Source organism: Syngnathus typhle, linkage group LG17, assembly GCF_033458585.1.
Source record: "Syngnathus typhle isolate RoL2023-S1 ecotype Sweden linkage group LG17, RoL_Styp_1.0, whole genome shotgun sequence".
Taxonomy (NCBI): domain Eukaryota; kingdom Metazoa; phylum Chordata; class Actinopteri; order Syngnathiformes; family Syngnathidae; genus Syngnathus; species Syngnathus typhle.
The window spans coordinates 10,648,345-10,665,994 of NC_083754.1; the positions used below are offsets into that span (position 1 = coordinate 10,648,345).

The window sequence follows — 17,650 nt, forward strand, 5'->3', positions numbered from 1 at the left end:
GGAAAGCAACCGGCTCTTTATTTCACAAAACAAGAGCTCAACAACATACGAGCACAGTGTGTGTAGCCTCAGTCTCACAAAGCGCCCCGGATCGCTCTTCCAGTCTCCTCCCCCCCGCTGCCTTCACGGCCTCCTTAAGCAATCAGAAACTACTGAACTCTAACGATATACAAATTGCTACACTAAATAAACTATATACCAAGTAACTATAACATAAATAAGTTTATCGAACCATCTGTGTCACTCCAAATCATTAAATCCATCGAAATCTTCGTCCTGTGTGTCAATCTCTGTCCTCTGTTATAAACAACTCCTGACTCCGGAAGTCAGTGAATGGAGTCAGACTTATTGTCAGTTGCGGTTCCAATTATTCCACAGGCTTAGTGCGACCTCATGCGGTTTAAAGTGGAAATAACATGTGAAGTGATCAACTATACTAGTAAGTAAGTAATGTGTTAATGATCAAGTAATAATGTGTTAATAATTTCACATAAAAGTCACTCCTGATTATAAGTCGCACCCCGGGCCAAACTATGAAAAAAAACTGCGACTTATAGTCCGGAAAATATGGTATGTGAAGCAGTTTCTGTCAAGATGTATCAGAAAAGGTCCTGCTTTTTGTGACGCCGAGTCTTTTAAATTGGCGACGATGTGGCCGAGGACCTGGGCGCAGAGTCCATGTACCTGCGGTCCTGCTCGTCCAGGCCGGGTGGGCTGCCCGTTGCTCGCTCACCGCCGCCGTCCGGGGTGATCAGGGGCGTGAGGAAAGACGTGCTCAGCGGGAGGGGAGAGAGCATGTTGACACACAAGTCGGAGTTGTCAGACTCTGTGCTTTCCGTCGTCTCTCTGATGCTTGCACCCACTGTGGACACATCAAAAGGTAGCCTGTGGTGGTGCGCAATGAGAATCAAACTGATTTGACTGGCATGCTGATGCATCTGTTGCTGGGCTTTGGAAAGGGGGGTTTGGGATTGTGGGGGAGGGGGCCATCAGACAGTCGCCCCCCAATCAGATAGAATGTCAGGTCAGCAGCCTTGCTGTGGTGTGGAATGTGTGTGTGCTGAAAGCGACAGCACATTCAGGCAGGCGGGGACGTGTGCCCAGTTGCCACGCACGCTGCTGAGTCAGCATCTCAAGGCGCACACGAGGCAATTTGGCGAACGAAGGCCGAGAGGCAACCAGGTTCCGAGACGCTCGTCTTCGTCGGCTAACGCCAATTAGCCTGCCAGTTGTCATTCAGTCTCACCTCGCTTCTCCAGTCTAGCCCAAAATTCATTGACGGCCTTGGGAATGTTTCGGGTTAGCCTCAGGTTCTTCTGCCACTGGCGCAGCTCCTGCACATGAGGCTGCGCCCTGACCTGCACACAAAGCACAAGCGCATACCATCGTCATGGTTCCAATGTTGTACGGGTGCAACTTTTGGCCCTTCTGTCAAGCAAAATCAGCGCTCGCTCACACCAGCCCGACAAAGGCACACTCGGCCGAGTTGGCTCACCTGACAAAAGTGGACGTTGCTCGTATCCCTGTAACGTGCTATTCAAAATGCCTTCAAAATTGGACACACCGGAAAGATGGCATTCAATGAGACGCCTGTTTCTTGCACAGCGACAACTCAGGCTCAGCTGATATCCCCCAACAAGTCTTAGCCATCAGCTGTGTGTGTGTGTGTGTGTGCGCGCGTGCGTGTGCGCGCGCGTGAGACAGGCATGAATGGATGGATTAGCGAGCAGTGCTGAGGCACACAATGTAAAGACGATTACATAATAACGTTGAGACCCTGCAGCCTTCGGGAGAGCTTGACAGGAGCAGGAACAACAGACGCATGTACCGTAATTTTCGGACTATAAGTCGCTCCGGAGTATAAGTCGCATCAGCCATAAAATGCCCAAAAAAGTGAAAAAAAACATAAGTCGCTCCGCAATTTGGGGGGCAATTTATTCGACAAAATCCAACAACAAGAACAGTCATGAACGAGCAACAACAGGCTAAACCAGGGGTGGGCAAACTTTTTGACTCGCGGGGCGAACTGGGTTCTAAATTTGGACCAGAGGGCCGAACCAGGAGCAGATGGACGTAGTGTTTGTGTGAAGTACCGTATTTTCCGCCCTATAAGGCGCACCTAAAAACCTAAATTTTTATCAAAAGTCAACAGTGCGCCTTATAGTCCGGTGCGCCTTATATATGGATCAAGTGATGAATTTGTTGATCCATACTGGTTGTACACAGTGCTCTGCCAAAATATTTTAGTACGTTTTAGTACGACTAGTAAATTACAAGGTCGCATCGCTTCCCAACATTACGGTAACTGTAGTCAGGGGGCGTCACCGAATAGCTGTTGTACCCGCGAGGCTATTTCATTTCAAAATAGGCTGCTCCGTTAATATTTCGAGTAAATCTACGGATCGATATGGAAGGGAAACATAGGTAGTAGTACCAATGCGTTAGATCAGGGGTGGGCAAACTTTTTGACTCGCGGGCCGAACTGGGTTCTAAATTTGGACCGGAGGGCCGGACCAGGAGCAGATGGACGTGGGCGTTGTGTGAAGTCATAGACCTGTAAAGGTCATTGCATAAAAGACCTTGGCCTTTAGTAGGTAGTAAAGCATGGATAGTCCAAACAATTTTTTTGAAAACAAATTCATTTATTAACAGCATTAAAAAAAAAAAAAATTCACTAAAAAACTGCTATCAGTGATTCTCATAAAATACGACACTGTTATTATGAATAACAATCTCCATCACTTCAGTGCCTGCAGGTCAGATGAATGAAATATGTTTATCTTGTGAGATCACATCAAACGGCAAACATTCTGACCAAATATATCATCTTGAAGAATCGGTGAAAGCATACATCCAAATAAAGTCATCAAAACAGCAACACGGTGAGGGGTATTTAACTCGCAAACACCTGGTAACAGAGGTGAGGAAACGGGAAACACCTCCTTAAAGTAAGCCTTAAGAACTTTACAGGTTAAGATTAGTCGCAAATAGGTGGTGCATCAATGTCCTTGAGCATCCTGCATTGTTTGAAAATGAGAATGGTCGCTAATTTCAATCCCTGCTATGTGTACAAATCATATTCAAAATGCATTTTTTTTACAATAAACTTGAGAGCCTCCCGTTCATTTTCAGTGGGAACAGTGTTGTTGGTCTCCCGTTTTTGCTAGTGCGTCATAGTCTGGAGTAAAATTTGTTGTGGCAATTCTTAGGCGAGATCCGAGGTGTTGGTCCGTTTACCTTGATCTGTGACGGGTTGATGTTGATGTGGCTGAACGTCACGTCGCGTACGTCGAGCCAAATTGGCCACTCTTTTTTAACATTCGGCACTCGCTTCTTTTTTTCGGGCCACTCATTTTAATGGAAGGATTCCAGGGGAAGGTTTGTGGGTGGCTTTAGCGCAAAACTGCATCTGAAAGCTCAGCGCGCGAATTATAAGAATGCTGTCGTCAAAGCCCACGCTCTAAATTCGGGACTGATACGAATAGAGCGAGAGTGCACCAAGTCCGTACTACTGAGTACGTACACGCACTTGTGAGTGTGCACCGAGCTTTCTGACACGGCTTCCGGTAGTAAATGCGCAGGCGAGTGCTTCGCCATCTACTGGGAAAACGCAGTCATTGCAGGCAAAATGACCAAAAAAAAAAAGTTTAATAATACAATTTGTTCAGGGTTGGCGGGCCGGATTAAACGGTCCCGTGGGCCGGATGTGGCCCGCGGGCCGTAGTTTGCCCACCCCTGCGTTAGATCGAACTTTAGTCTGTTCTGATCATTTTATAGGAGATTGTTTGAGAAACGCGATTGTTTACACTTTGCTGAGGCTCATGGGAGATTGCGAGCTGAGGCTCATAGGAAATTGCGGATGGCTAATGCTATAACGATAGCTGCTATACGCGCAAGGCTATTTCATGTCAAAATAGGCTGCTCTGTTAATGTTTCGAGTAAATCTACGAATCGGTATGGAAGGGAAACATATCAAAACACAATCATTTTATAGGAGATTGTTTGAGAAATGCGATTGTTTACAGAGGGCTCGTTGGTTATTGGCTAGTGGGTGCATACCGCAACCCTAGTCAACCTCAGTTTGTTGCAGTAAAGCTTCTATTTTATGCGCCTTATAGTCCGGTGCGCCTTATATATGGACAAAGTTTTAAAATGGGCCGTTCATTGAAGGTGGGCCTTATACCCCGGTGCGCCTAATAGGGCGCAAAATACGGTAATATAAGCGACCTGTAAAGGTCATTGCATAAAAGATTTTGGCCTATAGTAGGTAGTAAAGCATGGATATTCCAAAAACGTTTTTTGAAAACAAATGCATTTATTAACAACATTAAAAAAAAACAAAAAAACTGCTATCAGTGATTCTCATAAAATACGACACTGTTATTATGAATAACAGTCTCCATCACTTCAGTGCCTGCAGGTCAGATTAATGAAAGATGTTTATCTTATGAGATCACATCAAACGGCAAACATTCTGACCAAATATATCATCTTGAAGAATCGGTGAAAGCATACATCCAAATAAAGTAATCAAAACGGCAACACGGTGAGGGGTATCTGAAAATCAGAGCAGAGTTTGAACTCACAAACACCTGGTAACAGAGGTGAAGAAACGGGAAACACTTCCTTAAAGTAAGCCTTAAGAACTTTACAGGTTAAGATTAGTCGCAAACAGGTGGTGCATCAATGTCCTTGAGCAATCCTGCATTGTTTGAAAATGAGAATGGTCGCTAGTTTCAATCCCTGCTATGTGTACAAATCATATTCAATGCATTTTTTTACAACAAACTTGAGAGCCTCCCCTTCCTTTTCAGTGGGAACAGTGTTGTTGGTCTCCCTTTTTTGCTAGTGCGTCATAGTCTGGAGTAAAATTTGTTGTGGCAATTCTTAGGAGAGAGCCGAGGTGTTGGTCCGTTTACCTCGATCTGTGACGGGTTGATGTTGATGTGGCTGAACGTCACGTCGCGTACGTCGAGCTAAATTGCCCACTCTTTTTCAAACACTCGGCGCTGTGTCCACCTTGCTTTTCCTTGGGCAACTCATTTTAATAGAAGGATTCCAGGGGAAGGTTTGTGGGTGGCTTTAGCGTAAAACTGTATCTGAAAGCTCAGCGCGCGAATTACAAGAATGCTGTCGTCACAACCCACGCTCTAAATTCGGGACTGATACAAATAGAGCGCGAGTGCGCCATGTCCGTACTACTGAGTACGTACACGCACTTGTGAGTGTGCACCGAGCTTTCTGACACGGCTTCCGGTAGTAAATGCGCAGGCGAGCGGTTCCCCATCTACTGGGGAAACGCAGTCATTGCAGGCAAAATGACCCAAAACATTTTTCAATAATAGAATTTATTCAGGGTTGGCGGGCCGGATTAAACGGTCCCGTGGGCCGGATGTGGCCCGTAGTTTGCCCACCCCTGGGCTAAACGATACGGTATGCTAACGTGACAAACACAAACGAGGAGCTGAGAACGGGCCTGACGTAACATTCAGTTTTTTAAAAAAAACTATTACATAAATTACACAATAATAAAACCTCTGTGTCACTCCGATTCATTAAATCCATCAATCGTCCTTTGTCAACAATGCGTGCGCGCCGCTGACGGCTCTTGCACTTCAAAATATTCCACAGGCCCATATAACGATATATAAATTATATATCAAATAACTATTATATAAGCAATAATGTTAAACCATCGGTGCACTCTAAATCATTAAATTCATCGATCAAATTCCTCGTCCTTTGTCTCTGAACAACGCCGCGCGTGCGCCCTGACGTCACCCTCGTCATTATTCCACAGATCTACTATATAACTATATTGTAGCGTTAACAAAGTTCAAGGAAAGACGTGGGTTTGGTAAACGGCTCTTTATTTAACAAAACAAACTTCCAGGCGTGTGGCGGCGTGGACTTCCAGCCACGGAAGTGGAAGAGAGCTCCATAGAATAGGACCGGGCGTCCGTAAAAGCCATGACCGAGCCCCATCCACCGTCCCCGGACAGCCACCCGGCCGAGCGCCGGCCCTCGACTTCCATCCACGAAGGTGAAAGACAGCTCAGTAGAGTAGGACCGAGAGTGCGTAAAATCATTGTCCGAGCCCCATCCACCGTCCTTGGACAGTCACCCGGCCGAGCGCCGGCCCCCGACTTCAATCCACGAAAGTGAAAGAGAGCTCCGTCGAGTCAATCTTTGTCCTTTATGTAAACAACCGCCGCGTCACGGCGCGTCGTCGCGCTGCGGACGTCACTTGAAATTCAAATTACAGTAATCCCTTGCTACATTGCGGTTCGTTTATCGCGGTTTCACCCTTTTTTTTTGTGACAATTTTTGAAAAAAACCACATATACAAGTTGCTCCTTATTATAAGTCGCCCCCCCCACTCAAACTATGAAAGAAACCACGACTTATAGTCCAAAAATTACGGTATTAAACGTGAGCTTGTTTCCCACTCGTCTCCACAATGTTTTGTTGCGGATGCGGAATAACAAACACACACACACACACACACACACACACGCTCTTTTTCCAACTTCTGTTACACTGCAGTCAAAGATGCATCACGCAGGTTATATAATGATAGTGTAAGCGTGTGTGAGCGCGTGTTGCGAAGAGCAGCAGCGAAGGGCTGACAAGAGCAGAACATTTGGATGACTAGAAACTAGGGGTGTAACGATTCATCGATACACATCGATTGTTTGTGCCTTCTTGTTTTTTGTATTGCGTTGTTTACTTGTGTGTCTATCGTGTAATATGTCTTGTCACCGTGGGATAGGGAAAACGTAATTTCGATGTCTTTGTGTGTCTCGGCATGTGAAGATGTTGACAATAAAGCAGACTTTGACTTTATCTATATAATGCTCCACGATTTATTGGCATCGATGCTAAACGTAAACATCGATTTATATCGCCGTGTTTGACCTCGGACATTAGACGCGACTTTATTTTGAAATCCAGTTCATTGTTGCTTGCTTCCTCTTTCCGGGAGCAGTGTGCGGCGTTGTTGTGTTGTGAGCAGAGCAGGCACGTGAAAGGGGAGTCGACAACTAGTACGCGGCTCCTGGGCTGCTGCTATGGCTAGTGTCCAAGAAGACGAGGAAATTCGCTTCCCTTTGGGCTTCAAGTCATTCGTTTGGAAGCACTGTAATTTCCTAAATAAAGAGTTTGCAGTACCTTGTTGATTTTGCGTATGAATTGTTATAAATCAGGATATTGTTCTATAATCGATCGTAGAGCACTATATCGTGATGTATCGTGAATGAATCACAGCAGGCTTTAAGATATTGGCAAATATCGTATCGTGGTTCTTTGTATCGATATGATATCGTATCATTACAACACCCGCGATCTACACCCCTAATGTTTAGTAGCGCGACCAATCCAATCCTTTGCGCCCCTTAGTAAGCACAAGCTTGGGAATGGCTCTCGATGATAAATGCCTCCTCGCCGGTATCGCTCAAAACTCAGTAAACCTAATTTTGTGAGCACAAGACCAATTGAGCTCATCAGTGAATAATCGCTTCCACCCAGAAACCATTATGCAGCTTTTGCATAGGCACAACGCAACTGCCAAAATGATGACACGCACACAAACAGGCACAGAGTCGCCGCATGCCCAAAATATCCTGGGCAGCTTCAATAAGTAATGAGGGTCTTGTGTCCTCCAAGATGCCCCAAGTGCTGCGTTTGGAGGGAATTAGGGTGATTGGTTGTTGCTTGTTCCTCGACACGCAGCACTTTGGGAGGAAGAGGGTTGCTCTGCTCGTGCCTTAGCTTTGAGCATCTGAGTAGATACGCAGTTTCAACTTGTCGTGCTGGTCGTGTGTATGTGTGAGCTCGTGCCCTCACTGGGACCGTCACATGCAGAAAAGTCAGAGCATAGTGTTAGTGCTGAGACATTCGTCCTTCTACTAGTGTGTCTTATCGGGAGGGCGGCGAGCATAGCAGGACTTGCACCTTGAACGAGGTCTCACCATGGTCTAAGAAATGCTCAAACAGCAGTTGAACGAGAAATAGAACAATAGCCAGCGTGGCTCAGCTGACTTTGCTTTTGAGCACGTGACATCCAGGCGAGAAGAGGAAAGAGAAGAAACAGACGCCAAGATGCTAGCGCCACATCAGCGTGTTTGCAGATGGCAATGCCTACCTTGGGACTGTGGCCGTGTGCTCAACTAGCGTAGTGCAGCCAAGCGGCGACCAGAAGCCAGGAGATGCTGAATTTGATCCTCCCCCCCCCCTCCCCGTCCCAGACTCATTGCGCCCTCTATTGGTCAGCCACGGGTACCGCACATGTGGTTTAAAATCTCGGCTGTGTGATGTGTTTTGGTCAAGCGCACCTTGTAGCCCCTCCAGAAGGACTGGATGATCAACGCAGCCTGCCTGTCACTCAGCTGCAGGAAGAGCGGGATGGGCGGCCTTGGACTGGCAACGTGGGGAAAAAAACAAAAACAAGCGTATCATATGACTTGCCACTAGACCAGGGATGGGCAAACTACGGCCCGCGGGCCACATCCGGCCCACGGGACCGTTTAATCCGGCCCGCCAACCCTGAATAAATTGTATTATTCAACTTTTTTTTTGGTCATTTTGCCTGCAATGACTGCGTTTCCCCAGTAGATGGGGAACCGTGCGCCTGCGCATTTACTACCGGAAGCTGTGTCTAAAAGCTCGGTGCACACTCACAAGTGCGTGTACGTACTCAGTAGTACGGACATGGCGCACTCGCGCTCTATTTGTATCAGTCCCGAATTTAGAGCGTGGGCTGTGATGACAGCATTCTTGTAATTTGCGCGCTGAGCTTTCAGATGCAGTTTTGCGCTAAAGCCACCCACAAACCTTCCCCTGGAATCCTTCCATTAAAATGAGTCGCCCAAGGAAAAGCAAGGTGGACACAGTGCCGAGTGTTTAAAAGAGAGTGGCCAATTTGGCTCGACCTACGCGACGTGACGTTCAGCCACATGAACGTCAACATCAACCCGTCACAGATCGAGGTAAACGGACCAACACCTCGGATCTGTCCTAAGAATTGCCACAACAAATTTTACTCCAGACTATGACGCACTAGCAAAAAAGGGAGACCAACAACACTGTTTCCACTGAAAATGAAGGGGAGGCATTTTGAATATGATTTGTACAGGGATTGAAACTAGCGACCATTCTTATTTTCAAACAATGCAGGATGCTCAAGGACATTGATGCACCACCTGTTTGCGACTAATCTTAACCTGTAAAGTTCTTAAGGCTTACTTTAAGGAAGTGTTTCCCGTTTCCTCATTTCTGTTACCAGGTGTTTGGGAGTTAAAACTCTGCTCTGATTTTCAGATACCCCTCACCGTGTTGCCGTTCTGATTACTTTATTTGGATGTATGCTTTCACCGATTCTTCAAGATGATATATTTGGTCAGAATGTTTGCCGTTTGATGTGATCTCATCAGCTAAACATCTTTCATTAATCTGACCTGCAGGCACTGAAGTGATGGAGACTGTTATTCATAATAACAGTGTCGTATTTTATGAGAATCACTGATAGCAGTTTTTTAGTGATTTTTTTTTTTAATGCTGGTAATAAATGCATTTGTTTTCAAAAAACCTGTTTGGAATATCAATGCTTTACTACCTACTAAAGGCCAAAATCTTTTATGCAATGACCTTTACAGGTCGCTTATATTACTTCACACAAACACTACGTCCATCTGCTCCTGGTTCGGCCCTCCGGTCCAAATTTAGAACCCAGTTCGGCCCGCGAGTCAAAAGGTTTGCCCACCCCTGCACTAGACGCACAATGTGCTTCAGACAGGAGCAATCGTCTTAATGTTTTGCAAATGCCTTCATTATAAATTGCACTCACTGCATGCTGAACCAGGCTCTGACAAATGGGATGTTGTTGAACTGACGAGGGGGCTGTCCTTGTCGGCGGGGATTGTGACTGACAGAGAGAGAGAGCAAGGACAGAAAGGCATCACCTCTGGCTTCCTCCCCCAAAAATATAGCAAACGAGAAGACATGAGACTCACTTATACAGCAACTCCACCAGGAAGTCGATGGGGTTAAATGAGATGACTTTCTTCTGAAACGCAACAGAGATACAAGACGGCGCTATGCTGCCCAAGCACTACAACCATTTGCAAAACAGATTTCAAAATGACTTTCAAGATTGTAAGCTTAGAGAGGCAATGGAGAGAAACAAGTTGGTGATGTCATTGGCAAGTGGCTGATTCGAAAGAGTTGCAAACAGGAAGAGGAGTGGCAAAATCAAAAGTAAGACCAAATCAATGGTGTCTGTTTGGTGTGACTTTTGGTGTCGGAAAAGCGCACCTGCAGACAGCCTTGCTTTTCTGCTTCTTTCAGCACAGCCGCAAGTGCGGGAACCAGCACAGGGAACACTTTCTCTTCGATGTACTGCGTGACGGGATCTGACGCATGCCGCCACCACCGCCGTGGCCATCAGCACCTTAATTATTCCATTCAAGCAAACAAATGACGCGGCAGTCTTACGTTGGAACGATTGCGCGCAAAACGGAGGGTGGGCTCGCTTTTTGTGGCTCAGAGGAGGATCCACTCCAAACACGGAGAAACCGGCGTGGGCGGGGTGGTGCAGAAGCGGGTCCAAATCGAGCAGTAGCGCGTTCTCCTCCTCCTCGTCATCCTCCATCAATATCTACACTTAAGAAAGTTCATGTTCAGGGAAAGCAGGAGCTGCCAGTTTTAAACAGGGCATCACAAGTCTGCTATGTGTTCCATGAAACTGAATGAACTTCTTCCAATGTTACCTTTTTTTTATTTTGTCGTCATCCTCCATCAATATCTACACTTAAGAAAGTTCATGTTCAGGGAAAGCAGGAGCTGCCAGTTTTAAACAGGGCATCACAAGTCTGCTATGTGTTCCATGAAACTGAATGAACTTCTTCCAATGTTACCTTTTTTATTTATTTTGTCCAATCAAATTTGAGCCTCTAGCTGTTGTAGTTAGTAGCACTTGTGGTACGCGGACTTCCTCTTTTAGGTAATAAATATAAAAATGATGTCCGTTTGGTGTTTGCTATGCACAAGCTTACGGTGATCCCCCAGAGTAAGATGTTGACTAGTATTTAACTATTTGAAAAGATGCAGAAAAATGGCTTTGGTCTGGCTTACATTGGCAGAGGTGTGTGAGGTGCTGCTGTCTTTGGGTTCTGAACCGGTCCCAACAGGACAAAGAGGACATGGCAGTGCTGCTTCAAAGTCTGGAAAGAAACACATGAAGACAAAAACGTTAATCTCGAAAAATCCTTTTGTGGCTTCCTGATTAAAATAGTCTTAGTTTAGCGCGCTAAACATTGCCTCGAATCATCCACTTCATTTGAATAGGAAAAAAAAATCCAGACACTCTGATTTGTTCTGTTTTATAGCTTACACCACATAACGAAACTGTGCACACACTATTCCAGGATACGAACATTAAGATCAAAGGGAGAAAGTTTTTGTAAAATCTCATCACGTAATCGCACTATCATGCAAAAGGCAGGCACCTCAATATTATGAAAGGCATATAAAAATGTTCACGCCATTTGAATGCGCCACAACTCACACATTTGCGCGGATACGTTTTCAACGCTCACTCGAGTCGAGTCGTTGCTGAGTGTAAACAAGAGCAACGTTTCAACCTGAAGGTTATGCACGCAAGCCACAATCACGACTCCGTTATTAATGAATTGAAAGCGCGTGATCTTACCGGCACAAACCTCTTCCCAAAGGGACCTTTTGGCACCGGCTGGGTTTGGAATTCGTGGGGACTCGTCGGGTTGGTGGCTGAACATGATTTCGTTGCAAATTGCTCAGTTGCAACAGAGGCCTGGCATATATTAGCCTTCAAACTCACTACTCAAGTATCCATTGAGCGTTGTTAATTGGGAACACGAACTCAAACCTGCCCGTCATCGCTTTCATCGTAGCCTGTTGTGAATTAATGTTGGCTCGTGAGTGAACAATTCGTTCAAACGAACGAATCCTTTCAGTGAACGAAAGTGAACAATTCACTTCCTAAAGTGATTCGTTCTTTTTTCAGTTCATATGACTTCAACCAGTAGGTGTCGGTAATGCCCATTGAAGCTGGTGCCACCCTGCCGTAAAACAAAACGAAGAAAAAATGACGTAACTTCCCGTTCACAAAAAGAGTCGTGAATTTTGAGTGAACTGATTCTAAAGATTCAGTTCACTTAAAAAAATGGAATGCACATCACTTTTGTGAATGTTGTCGGCTCGCGGTTGGTAAGCAGCCGCCGGTGTTGTGCTTGATTTGGTTCCCCCGTCAGGTCCGGTCGCTAAGGTATAGACTAGAATCGACTTGTGTCTCAGGTTTTTGTAAAGATGCTCACTCGTGTATGGGCACGTCTCAAGCACGTCTTAATATGTGCCTTGTAACGAGGAAATGAGCGAACGAAGGGGGCACCTTGTTCATGTGACCACTCGGAGGCTCCCAAGGACAATTGATAGTTTGGAGTGCAATATTCGGGAAGGACAACGGTAGGGAAAAAATAAAGTGATACAAAAGCTTTTTACTTTAAAAGACACGTGATTCCACTTGATTTTGTGACTATTTAAATCATCTTATTTCAGGCACCAGGTAACACAGTGCTGCACTGGTTAGCACGTCCGTCTCACAAATACGAGTGCGCGGATTGAATTCCACTTCCGGCCCTCCCTGTGTGGACTTTGCATGTTATCCTCATGCCCGCGTCCCACTGAGCGTTTTCCGGATGGCAGAGATGCGACCAAGTCACACATCTGCAAGTCTCAAGTAAGTCTCAAGTCTTAACCTTCAAGTCTCAAGTAAGTCCCAAGTCATTTTTTTCTTGGGCAAGTCAAGTCCTTAAATAGGTCAAGTCCAAGTCAAGTCCTTAAATAGGTCAAGTCCAAGTCAAGTTAACTGTAGTTTTTATTTATTAACTTGCTCCATATTAAATCATATTTACTTAATTCAGTTTCATCATCATATTCGTTGCATTAGCAGGGGTGTCAGGATCCAGTCCTCGGGGGCTTGTTTTCCAAGTTTCCCTCGTTAAACACACCTGATTAATTAATCAGGCTCCTGCTGAAAGTGAGGACGAACTGGACATTTGAATCAGGTGTGTTTAACAAGGGAAACTTAAAAAACATGTAGGGATCCGGCCCCCGAGGAAAGGAGTTTGACACCCCTGCATTAAAGCTATATATATACACACCTATTTAGATAAATGAAAAGCACTTACCGTAAATTCCGGACTATAAGCCGCGCCTTTTTTCCAAAATTTTGAAAACGGTGTTTTGTCCGTCTAATGAGTGTTTGTCCGGCAGTTTTTTTTGTTCGTCTCGTCGTACTGAGTCGTACTACAAGTACGGCAGGCAGGTTCTGCTTGTCATCGGCCAAAGCGAGTTTTGTCGAGTTCTGGATTTTGATGCGGGAACATTAAAGGAGCTCGGCCTGCTACGTCTTGAAGCGTCGCCGGGCTCGTCTGCTATTCCTCCCCCGGTTGGGAAGCGTCGAAAGCGGTGTGCGAGGAGGCTGAAGAGGGGCAAACGCGGGGGCGTCCGGGCCAGGCTGGCGGCCAACCCTGCTCGCCCGGCCGTGCCTTCCATTCTTCTGGCGAATGTTCGATCGCTGGACAACGAAATGGATTACATTCGCTTGCTGCGATCTACAAACCGGACAGTGCGGGACGGCTGTGTGCTCGTGTTCACGGAGACTTGGTTGACTGTCAACATTCCGGACTCTGCTGTACATCTGGAGCGGCTAGCGTGCTATCGGGCGGACCGGGCCATTGTACAAGGGGGGAAATCTCGAGGAGGTGGAATATGCGTCTACATCCGTGAAGAATGGTGCCGGGACTCTGTAGTGGTATGCAAGCACTGCTCGCCACTGGCGGAGTTCGTGATCATTAAGTGCCGTCCTTTTTACCTGCCAAGGGAATTTACCGCGATTCTGCTCGTCGCGGTTTACATCCCGCCTTCCAACATCGAAGGCGACAGGATTGGGGCTCTTAGTGAACTGTACCAGGCTGTCAGTGAACAAGAGACAGCGCACCCTGACGGTTTCACCATCTTCGCTGGGGATGTTAATCATGCTAACTAGGGGTGTAAATCGCGGGTTTTGTCACGATACGATATCATATCGATACAAAGAACTACGATACGATATTTGCCGATATCTTAAAGCCTGCTGCGATTCATTCACGATATATGGCGATATAGTGGTCTACGATCGATTTTTTTTTTTTTTTTTTTTTTTTTTTTTTTTTTTTTTGTTTGTTTAATAAAAAATATAGAACAATATCCTGATTTATAACAATTCATACGCAAAATCAACAAGGTACTGCAAACGCTTTATTTAGGAAATTACAAGAGTATTGTAGTATACAAAGTGCTTATTTTAACACTGAACTTTGATGTCGTGTTTTTTCTTTAAATGTGCGGCGAGATTTGTGGTCCCTGAATATTTGATCACCGCAAGGCAGGATTTACAAACTGCACGTCTTGTCCGTTGAGCCATCTTTTCTTTGCAATCCAAAGTGCTTCCAAACGAATGACTTGAAGCCTAAAGGGGAGCAAATTTCCTCGTCTTTTTGGACACTAGCCATAGCACCAGCCCAGGAGCCGCGTACTAGTTGTCGACACCACTTTCACGTGCCTGCTCTGCTCACAACACAACGCCGCGCGCACTGCTCCCGGAAAGAGGAAGCGAGCAACAATGAACTGGATTTCAAAATAAAGTCGCGTCTAATGTCAGAGGTCAAACACGGCGATATAAATCGATGTTTACGATTAGCATCGATGCCAATAAATCGTAGAGCATTATATCGATTAATCGATGTGTATCGATGAATCGTTACACCCCTAATGCTAACCTGAAGTCTGTTTTTCCGAGGCTTCACCAGCATGTTAATTTTCCTACGCGTGGCGACAGCTTCCTGGACCTGGTCTACTCTTTGCATAAAGGAGCTTTCAAAGCCGCCCCCCTCCCCCATCTTGGACTTTCTGACAATATCACTGTTATGCTTTTGCCCGCATACAGACAAATAGTGAGAGGGTCCAGGCCAGTTCGCAAGCAGGTACGAGTGTGGCCTGAGGGTGCCTCTGCTTTGGCTCTTCTGACTGGTACATGTTTAGGAGGGCTGCCACTTGCGACGATCGGACAGACATTGAGGAGTATACTGACTCTGTTTCCTTCTACATCAGGAAGTGCATTGATGATGTGACTCACTCAAAATCCATTGTCACTCGGGCTAACCGGAAGCCATGGCTGACGGGGGCTGTCTTCAGGCTGCTGAGGGCCAGGGACAAAGCCTTTAGAGCGGGGGATGAGGCTGGCTTGAGGGCTGACCTGTCCCGGGGCATCAAAGATGCAAAGAGGGCGTTCTCGTGCAAAATTACCGCCCACTTCAAGGACAGCAGGGACGCACGGAGCCTTTGGCAGGGCATTCAGACCATCACGGATTACAAGCCCGCGCCGCAGAGCTGTGAGGGCGACGTCCGTCTGCTCAATGACCTCAACCGCTTCTTTGCTCGCTTCGACGCTCAGAACAGCACTTGCCCGCTGAAGGCCACTCCCCCTTCACACGAGCTGCCCCTGTGCCTCTCCGCCGACAGCGTGAGGAGGGCGCCTGCCGCTATCAACATCCGTAAGGCGGCGGGCCCTGACAACATCCCGGGTCGAGCGCTGAAGGACTGCGCTGGTGAGCTGACGGATGTCTTCACAGACGTCTTTAACACTTCCCTGCAGCAGGCCATCGTCCCGTCATGTTTCAAAGCTGCCACCATCGTACCTGTGCCGAAGAAACCCGCTCCGTCCTGCTTCAATGACTACCGCCCCGTGGCACTTACGCCCATCATCATGAAGTGCTTTGAGCGGCTTGTCATGGAGCACATCCGATCCGTTCTCCCCCCCACCATTGACCCCTTCCAGTTTGCGTACCAAGCCAAACGGTCTTCTGAGGATGCCATCTGCTCTGCCCTCCACTCGGCCCTCACCCACCTGGAGAGAAGGGACTCGTATGTGAGATTGCTGTTTGTGGACTTCAGTTCTGCCTTCAACACCATTGTGCCACAACGCCTCATCAGCAAACTTGACACGCTGGGCCTCAGTACCTATCTCTGCAACTGGCTACTGGACTTCCTCTGTCAGAGGCCACAGATAGTACGTGTTGGCGACAAAATCTCCGCCAGCATCACGCTGAGCACGGGGGCCCCCCAAGGCTGTGTGCTCAGTCCGCTGCTCTTCACCCTCCTGACGCATGACTGCACTGCAACCTACAGCGACAACCGTATAGTGAAGTTTGCTGACGACACGACTCTGGTGGGTCTCATCACCAAGGGAGACGAGACTCAATACAGGCTGGAGGTTGACCTTCTGACCACGTGGTGCAGGGACAACAACCTCCTGCTGAACGTCGACAAGACCAAGGAGATTGTTGTGGACTTCCGGAAGGGTCACACCCAACACCTGCCGCTGACCATCGACGGTGCTGTGGTGGAGAGAGTGAGCAGCGCCAAGTTCCTGGGGGTGCACATCTGTGAGGATCTCTCCTGGTCCACCAACACCGCATCACTGGCAAAGAAAGCCCAGCGCCGCCTGTACTTCCTGCGGAAACTCAGGCGAGCGAGCGCTCCTCCGGCCGTCATGACTGCATTTTACCGCGGCACCATTGAGAGCGTCCTCTCCAGCTGTATTGCTGTTTGGGGTGGCGGCTGCACTGACTACAACTTGAAGGCCCTGCAGCGCATAGTGAACACTGCTGATAAGATTGCTGGTGCTTCGCTCCCCTCCTTGAAGGACATTTACACCTCCCATCTCACCCGCAAGGCAACCACGATTGTGAGTGATGTGAGTCACCCCGCTCACTCTTTGTTCGAGCTTCTGCCCTCTGGGAAGAGGTACAGAAGCCTGCGCTACCGCACCACCAGACTCTCAAACAGCTTCATACTCCAGGCTGTCAGGATCCTGAACTCGCTTCCCCGTTCTGCGTAGCGTCCTGTACTTTTACTGTCTGTATGCACACTGGCTTTTATTCGTTGTGTTATCTATTTATTTATTATTATTGTTACTCTTATTATTTATTGTTTGTGCCTTCTTGTTTTTTATATTGCGTTGTTTACTTGTATGTCTATCGTGTAATATGTTTGTCACCGTGGGATAGGGAAAACGTAATTTCGATCTCTTGTGTGTCTCCGCATGTGAAGATGTTGACAATAAAGCAGACTTTGACTTTGACTTTATAGTCAGGTGCGGCTTATATAAGGATTTTCTTTTGTGATTTTTGTGATGACTTGATCACTTTTATACACTGCGGTATCTTGAAGAAAAAAACAACAACAAAAATACTATTTTGAAACACTACTATGGCTGCTGCTTATTCTGGCTGTGTTGCTTGTGACTATTATGAGCTTTAGTAGAAATTCACGCTAGGTGACCTGCGTCAAAGGGCTCTAAACCCTTCGTCACAGGCAATGTTTAGAAAGACATGTTAAAGTATGTTATTAAAACTTTAAAAAAGCTTTCTGTGAACGGTCTTTCTTTGTAAAAAAAAAAAAACGCGTGTGCACATGCGGCTTATAGTCCGGTGCGGCTTGTATAAGAAAAAAACAAATATCCCCCAATTTTAGCTGGTGCGGTTTATAGTCTGGTGCGGCTTATAGTCTGGTG

At 46.7% G+C, this 17,650-nt stretch overlaps 1 protein-coding gene across 3 annotated transcripts; it reads right to left on the reverse strand.

Moving 5' to 3' along the window:
* iqck (IQ motif containing K) lies at nucleotides 1–12,232 on the reverse strand. Of its 3 annotated transcripts, none has more exons than XM_061304175.1 (9): nucleotides 11,708–12,232; nucleotides 11,131–11,219; nucleotides 10,492–10,654; nucleotides 10,312–10,409; nucleotides 10,011–10,063; nucleotides 9,845–9,922; nucleotides 8,334–8,418; nucleotides 1,247–1,358; nucleotides 1–862 (listed from the first exon to the last, which is right to left on the reverse strand). In XM_061304175.1, the coding sequence occupies exons 1-9, from the start codon at nucleotides 11,790–11,792 to the stop codon at nucleotides 636–638; spliced, it is 990 nt and encodes a 329-aa protein (XP_061160159.1). In that variant the 5' UTR covers nucleotides 11,793–12,232; the 3' UTR covers nucleotides 1–635. The 3 variants fall into 3 exon arrangements, with proteins under 3 accessions (XP_061160159.1, XP_061160161.1, XP_061160160.1); XM_061304177.1 differs by having other exon boundaries at nucleotides 10,492–10,659; nucleotides 11,708–11,725; XM_061304176.1 differs by lacking the exon at nucleotides 11,708–12,232 and adding an exon at nucleotides 11,564–11,620.
* Nucleotides 12,233–17,650: the final 5,418 nt, after the last annotated feature.

What these genes read in the sequence shown, in the direction of transcription:
- iqck (XM_061304175.1), bottom strand. Translation starts at nt 11,792, where the DNA reads ATGTTCAGCCACCAACCCGACGAGTCCCCACGAATTCCAAACCCAGCC. An exon ending in CCTCACACACCTCTGCCAAT is followed by an intron (nt 10,655 to 11,130) that starts GTAAGCCAGACC and finishes TCTTAAGTGTAG; the next exon opens with ATATTGATGGAGGATGACGA. An exon ending in CTGGTGGAGTTGCTGTATAA is followed by an intron (nt 9,923 to 10,010) that starts GTGAGTCTCATG and finishes TCTCTCTGTCAG; the next exon opens with TCACAATCCCCGCCGACAAG.